Genomic DNA, 7,852 nt, shown 5'->3' with positions numbered 1-7,852 from the left:
CACAGCCTTGTTTTTCCCGATAATGCCTAGGGATGGGACAGGACAGAAGTTTGCTGGGGCTGCACGACAGGCACATGTGTTGTCCTGAGACCAAAGCCACAGGCTGAGCTCTTGGCGGGGGGGGGGCAGGGGGGGACCCTAGGGCCACGTACCGTCTGTGAAGTCCAGTGGGTACATGGGGAACCTGCGGGCTATGTCCTCCCGGATGCCCTTCCCCACAGGGAGAAAGTCCTTGTGCTTCAGGGGCTGGGGAAGGGAACAGAGATCTGTCGGCTCTTCGGCCCGTGGGCCATGGCCCGCCGCACCCGCCCAGGCCTGCCCCCGTTCCCCGTACCTGTGGGGATCTGTGTATGCAGATGGGGTTCACGTTGTAGCCCTTGGCGCCGACGGCTGGGCACTGGCTCACCACGGTGAGCAGCTGTCTCTGGTGCACCAGGGCCTCCTTGAATTCCTCCTCCGTGCGGGTGCTCAGGAGCTTCTGGCGGAAGGTGATGTCCAGGAACATGGTGGCGAACGTGCGCCCCACCTCCGTGGCAGTCTTGGTGCTTTTCTGGGGGTAGGGGACAGGAGTCACACCCGCGGTTCCTGGCGAGTGGAGGAACCCGCGCCCTGCCCTTGCCATCACTGATAGTCCCAAGCACGTGGCAGGTGCCCCCCACTGCGAACTGGCAGCAAGTTCTGTCCCCCGAAGGTCAAGCATTAGTGGAGTCTGCCAGGATTCCCGCCAGGTGAGCAGATCACCAGAACCACCGTCGGCCTCCAAATCTCCTTCCGAAACTCCTGAGTTCTTAGAACCCGAGGTACTGGTACTGTCCCAAGGAACACATATTCACAGCATCGTGGCTGATGGAATCACAACGGTGGACACAAACCTTTCCCCAGCTCCACTGCACCAGCCGTATTCCTACTGTCTGCTGGTTCGTGTGATTTTCCGAGGGCTCCAGGCCTGTCAAGCCTTCTCCCTCTTGCCTGACCAAAGTCAACTCTGTCCGTGAACTCAGGGTCCAGCCTCCCCTACGGCAACCCGTCCTCTGGGAGCAGCGTCTGTCCCTTTGTGGGGACAGGCCTGTCCCATCCACGCTTTGCTACCCTGTTCGCTTTAGAACAGGCTCGTTCTCCAGAGGAGGAGCCAGGTGTTGGGCTGGGTGGCCTGTCCCAAGGCATGAGTCCAGCCACTCAGCCCTTGGGGTACTGCCCCTTCTGCTCCACCAGCTGTCACTCCCTCTGCCCCATGAGCTGCCCACTTCCCCTCTCCCCAGCACCGTAACCTTCGGGAAGGTTCACAGCATGCCTCTGAAATCCCCGGGAGGGACGTTCCCCTCAGCACCCGCTTTGCCGAAGAGAAAGCCCGTGGAGGAGGGCCGTGCCAAGCTTGAGTCTGTACCAGAGGCAGGGGCAGAATCATCAAGAAGCTAGTGGAAGTTTTAAGCGTGAGGGCCCTTCTCAGGCCTGGGGAGGGGCCTTTGCCATTTTCTGTTCAGGATTTTGAAATCCTTTTCCTTCGAAGAAGACTCCCCAAACCACACAGGCCCCACACAAGCACGATGTGCCCCTGACCAGGAGGTACATGGCCCAGGCACAAGTGGGGATCCCTGGCCAGCAAATCATAGAGCCAGCCAACTGGAAGAAGGATTGGGGTTGGGGCAGGCCAATGAAAAGTCCCCCATGTTTGAATAATACTAATTTTAACAAGTATCTCCTTTCAGTCAAGAAGAAAATACGACTTTTGGGGCAAACTCGGGGGAAATTAGGGCTTGCTGAGGGCCTAGCGAGGACGCTTCAGGGAGACTCGGTGGGGCAGATGTGAAGGGCAGCGTGAGCACGAGGCCCTCAGGGGCCCGGACTGGGGGGTCCGCCAGCACGTGGAGGAGATGCCCCAGGGAGAGGGCCGAGTAGCCCGGGACCTTCCTTCTCGGGAAAGGGAGCCACCTCCAGACCCCTGCTCACCATCTTGGGCGGGGCCAGCACCAGGATGACAAAGCGCACCTCACAGGAGTTCTCCCCCCAGTTCTGCGGGCGGACCAGGCGGCTGATGCACACGTGCCGCTTCAACAGGGCTTTGGAGGTGCAGCTGCGGGGGCGGGGAGGGCACACAGCGCACGGCTGCCACGCTGGGAGCGGGCCTCCCCCCTCCCCGGGACCCCTAACTTTCACCCCCAGTGACCTCTGTTGGGGAGAGAAAAAGACCGGATGGGACGGGAATGCTCACACCCTCTGCCCCCAAGCCAGGTGGGCCAGCCTGTCACTGGGGAGGCCAACGTGGTGGCCTGGCAACTCACATGATGCAGATCCACGACTGCTGGTACTGCACCCCCGTGACCGTGGCAGTGACCCCTTGGATGGTATCTGACAGCAGGTGGGCTGAGGGCAGAGCGACGGGGTCAGAGGGCCCGCCAGCCCCCCTCCCCGAGCTCCCGCGCCCCGCCGGGGAGCCGGGCCCCACCTTTCCCCTCCGCGGGGGCCCCGGCATCCGTGAAGAGCATGGCCATGAACAGGTCCAGATTGCAGTCGGGCTCAGTGTTGTGGGGGTCGTGGGCCAGGCGGCCCAGCATGGCCCGCAGCACGTCATCCAGCGAGGTGGCCGGCTCGTTCAGGATGATGCTGGCCCGGGCCAGGAAGCCGTCTAGGTCCCGGTGTGCCCGGATCTCTTCCTCAAAGTTCTTCAGCTTCAGGTACTGGGGGGCCGCACGCACGGAACCACACGGGCCCGTGAGGGAGATGCGCTGGCACGGCCTGGGCGCCTCCTCCGTGGTGGTCCCCGGCTGCCCCCGCCCGACACCCCTTCCGAGAGGGACGGCCCAGCCCCCCTTGGCCAGGCGGGGGGCTAGTGTGAGAGCGAGCGGCCGAGCTACCCCAGGGAAGCAGCCACCTCCACCCCCCACGGCTGGCCCGGCGCCGAGTGTCTCCCGTCCCGCGGCCGCGCCACTCACCTTACGGGACGTGTGAAGGAGCCCGCAGCCGCCAGGCGCTTCGCTCTCGGCTACAGAAAAGCGGGAGGGCTCAGGGTGCCGCCCCCCCTCGTCAGGACTCTCTTGGTGGGGTGGGGCCGTGTCTGCCCAGCCCCAGTCCCCTGCCCGCCCCCCCAGCCTGTCCCTGCTACAACCCCCATACCAGCCTGGGTGGGCTGCACCTCGAGGTTGACGTTGACGAAAAAACGGAGGCTCTCGCCAGACACAATGGAGGAGTTGACCGTGTCGAAGGCCTCATCCCCCAGGCTCTCCTCACGGGTTTCAGAGGCTTCATCCATGTCACACTTGAGGTAGCCTAGAGACCCAACCACCACCGAGAGAGACCCCCAGAGAGGGCCCGGCCGTCAGTGCTACACACCAGAGGGAGGGACTCCAAGCCCAAGGAGCAGGGGCCCCTGAGCTGTCCCACTCGGCACGCGCTCAGTGAGTGGCCAGGAAGGCCTCTTGTAGGCCGGGAAGGGAGCCTCAGGCCCAGGTGGGCCGAATGTCTAGTCCCGGCCCAGCCCCAAGCAGAGTATTGCCGCCAGCCGGCAGCCCCCACCCACCGGCTTTCTCCAACATTCTTCAGCTGCAGGAACCAGGGCCCTGCCCTGTTCTGACCCATGTGTATCCTTTCAGCTACAGAAAAATATGGTCATTCCACAGCTCTGGGTCTGGTACGTGGTGAAATGATGCAGTTAAGACTGGCCTCTGCCCTCCCCGAACCCCCAAATTACGGGACCCACCTGCCAGGCTCCCTGGAGGGGACCCAAGGGAAGCCGGAACTACTGCGGTGTCCAGCCCCCTCCCCACCTTACTGGCACAGGGTTTTAGAGTGCTTCCTTTCAGGGAGGGCATGTGGGGCGAAGCATCGAGGCTGAGAGAGTCGGTCCAGACATCAGACAAGGCCCAGGGAGCAGGGGAGCCAGAGACACAGTCGGGGACTGAGAGGGAGGGACCCCCAGGAGACGCTCAATGGCGGGTAGGAGGAGTGTCGTGGCACCTTGGGACTCCCTCCCAGAGCGGAGCCTTTCTCTGGGTGGGCCTTAGCTCCTACAACGGCCCCCCCGCCCAGGCGCCCCTGCTGTAGAGGAAGGCTTCTTGGTGACATGCAAATGTTCCAGCCCTGCCTGGGCCCTGCCACCCCTGTCCTGACCCCCGGCCCGTCAGGCCCAGTACCACTCCCGACCTCTGATCTGTCACTCCTCAGACCAGCGGGCCAACACCCCAGGCATGCCAGCGCCTGTCCTCCGAGCAGAGGGCTTCCCTCCCCAGAGGGCCTTCTTCGAGGCTCCACAGAAGTGTCCTCTTCCGGTCAGTCCTCCTAAGGCCCTGTCGGCACCCCTTCCTGACCGTCCTCTGGGTCCCTATGGTTCGCCACCTGTGAGTGCTCCCAGGAAAGGGGCTCTTAGCACCCAGACCCCACCAATGCCTGAAAAACACCTGTGCAGGGGCGGGGAAGGGTCAGCAGCACGCCTACACCTGCCAGGCAGTGACTCACCCTGACTCACTTCCACTCCAGCCCGCCGGTTTCCTCTGCACATCCCAGGCCCTGTTCCCCCCATGTCCTGTGCTCGGCCTGGGCCCTTTGGGGCAGGAGGTGCTCGGTCTGCACTGCACGCAGAGCTCAGAGTCAAGAGGTGTCCTTCCCATTTTTGTCATGGAGCTCCTGTCCACGAAAAAGCCCACCTGCCCTAGCCTCCCTTCTGTCACCCCCACCGGCACCCATTCTTTCTGGGCACTGCCCTTCACACTGCCCCCTTCTCCCCTACTCTGGGCTCTACCTAGGACCTGCCCAGCTGACGCGACCAGGTCCCTGCAGTGCTCCTAGGAGGCCATGTCCCCACGTCCATCCTATAAGCCCAACCACACACCTAGCCTGCCGGCCAGCAGCTTGACCCCTGCAGTCACCAGGCCCTGGGGACCTTGGGTCAGAGCCTATCACCACTCTGTCCAAGCACCACCCCACTGAACCCCCCCTCCGATGGTCAGGCCAGCCCCCAGGTGTGGGCACAGGAGAGCCCCGAGACACGGAGAGGGGGAGAGCCGGTCTGGAGCAAGCAGGAGAGCTGAAGTGCAGAAAGGTTCGGTTACATCGCTTTAGAGGGACCATGGCAGCCCCTCCCGCAGGGCTGGGCAGGGACTGAGGGATGTGGGCATAGACGGCAAGGCCTACAGGCTGTCCCGGGAACCAGAACATTCTAACAGCAAACCAAAAGAGGTCATCACATGGTCCACACAGCCCAGGAGAGGAAACTGCCTGCCCTCCCAGGACCACTAGAGGGACCTGTCAGGGTCCGAGGCGGTGTCGGCTCTCCCCCTGACCATACCACCACTTCCCGGAGGGGAGGCTCTAAAGGCATCCGAGCACCAGCAGAGGGCCACAGCCGGTGGTCATGCCATGGGTACCCAGCTGGGTGGACTAGGACCCTGGAGACTTTTGACCAAGGAGCTCTCTCCACACCCCCCCACAGAGGTACTCACCTACATCTTCAAGGTACCCGTTCTGCGACATGACAGCAGAGGAGTATTCTGTAAGGGAAGTCCAGAATTGTCACCAGCTCCACCAACCAGCCCTGGACAGTCAGACTCCTGTGCCTAACTGCTCGCCACCCCACACCACCCCTGCAGACGCCTTCTCACCCTTCCCAGGTGCCCAACACAGGCCAAGCTGGGGGGAAAGGAGCAGGGCTGTACTAGGCCGGGGCCCCTTGCGGAGCCAGAGGAAGCCGGGCCGGTTACTCTTCAGCCGGTCTGCTAGGGTTGGCCCAAGTGGGAAAGGGCCAAGGGGGAAGAGGCGACGTTCCCAGCACCGTTTCCTCCAGGAGTTAGTACCCGCGCAGGATTCGTAGACTGTGTTACTCAGCACCGGCAGCCAGGCCTGGAGGGAGGGGACCAGCCCCTCCACCCTCCTTGTCGTGGCCGGCCTCCCTGTCTTGCTGTCCCTCATCTGGGCCGGGGGCCTCCTGCCTGCACATAGCGCCTCTCACTCTCACATCGGTCCCAGGGGCCATCAACACCCATCACACGTGCAGTCGCCCCCAACCGCACCGCGCCCGGGGTCACAGGGGGCTGACTTGGCAACGGCCTCCTCCCCTCGGTGCCACCCGCGTCCCGGGCCTCCTGGGAGGCGGAGCCGTTGGTCCTCCGGGGAGAAGGCGGCGGGCGGGGGCGAGGGGGAAGCGCTGGGCGCGCTCACAGCGCCGGGCCCCGGATGGTCCCGACTGTTTGTGCCGCTCCCTGCGAGGAAGGAAGCGACAGGAGGGGCCGCGTGCACGAGAGGAAAGCGCCTCCAGACTCGGAGACCCTGGGGGTCGGGAGGGGGGCAGGATACGGACGCGGGGACGGGAGCCGGGGCTGCATCCAGAAGGGAGGGGCGGGGGCGGTAAAGCTACATCCGAGGCCGCAGCGATGGACAGAGGACGAGGGTGACGAGGGTCTGCAAAGGAGGGGGTGGTGCACACCTTACTCCCATCCCGAGCGCCCCACGTGCAGGTAAATAAATGGTCGTACAAACTGCAGGCTGGCCCTCAGGCGTCAGGGCCGCGAGGTAAAGGCTGCCGCGGCCTCGCAGGGGGCAGTCGGAGGCCCCGGGATCCCTGAGGGCCGGCCGCCTTCTCCGCAGCGCCGGGGGCGAGGAGGTGTCCCGACAGAACGTAACATGAGGCGGCAGGGTACCCGCTGGGAAGAGCCCGGCGCTCGGGGTGCTAGGGACCCCACAGCTCCGTCCCAACCACTTCCACGCCCCAACCCTCCATTGGCTACCGCACTGGTTCAAAGACTAAGAATTTCAAGTCCGGGACGGAGCTGAATCAAGCACGCACCGTCCACGAGGCCCCCTGGGCCTCCCTCCACCACCCGCGTACTCCGCCGGACTCCCCCTCCCTCTCGGCCGAACTCACACCTGACCCCAGGCCTGGGAAGCTTCCACGACCGCTCGTCCACCGTGGCCCGGGGCTTCTGCAGGCCGGCGGCAGCCGCGTTCTCCCCGGTGCTCCGACGGCGCCGCGACCTCACCTAGCACCCCTTCGCCGCGGAGAACGGACGGCCCTCCCGCCGCGTCCCCGCCGCGCCTGCCGGCTCAGGCACCCACCGCACGGCTGGAGATGGAACATGCGCCGGGTGGCCGCGGCCATGGCCACGGCGATCGGCCGCCGGACGGCTGCACACACGCGCACAAGCCCGGGCTCCTCACCCACGATCTCCGGGACCCCGAGCTCGGCGACTCGGGCGGGCCAGCGGCCGGAGCCGGCGACACACCCCCGCGCCGCGCCTGGGTCCTAATGCCGCTCGACGCCCCTCCCCGGTGCCGCCCTGGGCGGGGTCCCGTCCGCCCTCCCGGCACCCTTACCCGCGCTCCCGTCGGTTCCAAGCAGGCTGCTCCAGGGAGCCCGGGGCGACTCCGCCAGTACGTGTAGATCGGGCTCCTATGAGCCCGCGTGCCCGCCCAGGCGTCGCCGCATTAGGGGCTGGGCGGGGCTGGGAAGTTTCTGGGAAGAAGCTCGACGGGCCCAGGGACCCACGAAGTTGTGCCTCTGCGGCAGGTCGCGGGAGGACTCCCCCGGCGTCAGCTTTATGCGCGCTGCCGGACACCCCCCCTCCCCCGGCTCGGCAGGGGACGTCGGTAAGGCCCAGCCTGCCAGCTGCCCCGCCCCCTCCATTCATCCCAGTCGCTCCAGTGGTAAACCCTCCTTCTCCTCCTCCAGGAAGCGCGCCCCGACTAACTAGATGGGCCGGCGCGCTTTCCCTGGGCTACGCCCTAGTGAGCCGAGCCAGCGGCGCTCGCGGCTCGGCGGCGTCGGGTTTGCTCGCTGCGCGCCTCGAGATTTTTCTCCTGGCCTCGGCGCGCCCCCGGCCTTCTCTTGGGTCACGGTCTTGGCTCGCGGCTTCTTTCCTTCCCAGGG

At 65.2% G+C, this 7,852-nt stretch overlaps 1 protein-coding gene across 2 annotated transcripts in view; it reads right to left on the bottom strand.

Annotated features, from left to right (window-relative positions):
• SLC4A11 (solute carrier family 4 member 11) overlaps window positions 1-7,852 on the bottom strand; it is a 12,865-nt gene extending 5,013 nt beyond the window's left edge. The window contains exons 1-9 of one of the 2 annotated variants that reach the window (XM_040638057.1): window positions 7,300-7,852; window positions 5,433-5,480; window positions 3,112-3,264; window positions 2,931-2,980; window positions 2,444-2,675; window positions 2,280-2,361; window positions 1,948-2,071; window positions 335-550; window positions 153-246 (exon numbers count right to left, since the gene is read on the bottom strand). In XM_040638057.1, the coding sequence (XP_040493991.1) occupies window positions 153-246; window positions 335-550; window positions 1,948-2,071; window positions 2,280-2,361; window positions 2,444-2,675; window positions 2,931-2,980; window positions 3,112-3,264; window positions 5,433-5,463 (982 nt within the window). In that variant the 5' untranslated portion in view covers window positions 5,464-5,480; window positions 7,300-7,852. Of the gene's footprint in view, window positions 1-152; window positions 247-334; window positions 551-1,947; window positions 2,072-2,279; window positions 2,362-2,443; window positions 2,676-2,930; window positions 2,981-3,111; window positions 3,265-5,432; window positions 5,481-7,041; window positions 7,235-7,299 lie in introns of those variants that run through there. The other variant, XM_040638056.1, reaches the window with a different exon arrangement.

The sequence above is a fragment of the Ursus maritimus genome, unplaced genomic scaffold, assembly GCF_017311325.1.
Source record: "Ursus maritimus isolate PB19 unplaced genomic scaffold, ASM1731132v1 scaffold_22, whole genome shotgun sequence".
NCBI classification, from domain to species: Eukaryota; Metazoa; Chordata; class Mammalia; order Carnivora; family Ursidae; genus Ursus; species Ursus maritimus.
Note: the sequence above shows the minus strand (reverse complement) of the source record. Positions and strands in the feature narration are given on the sequence as shown.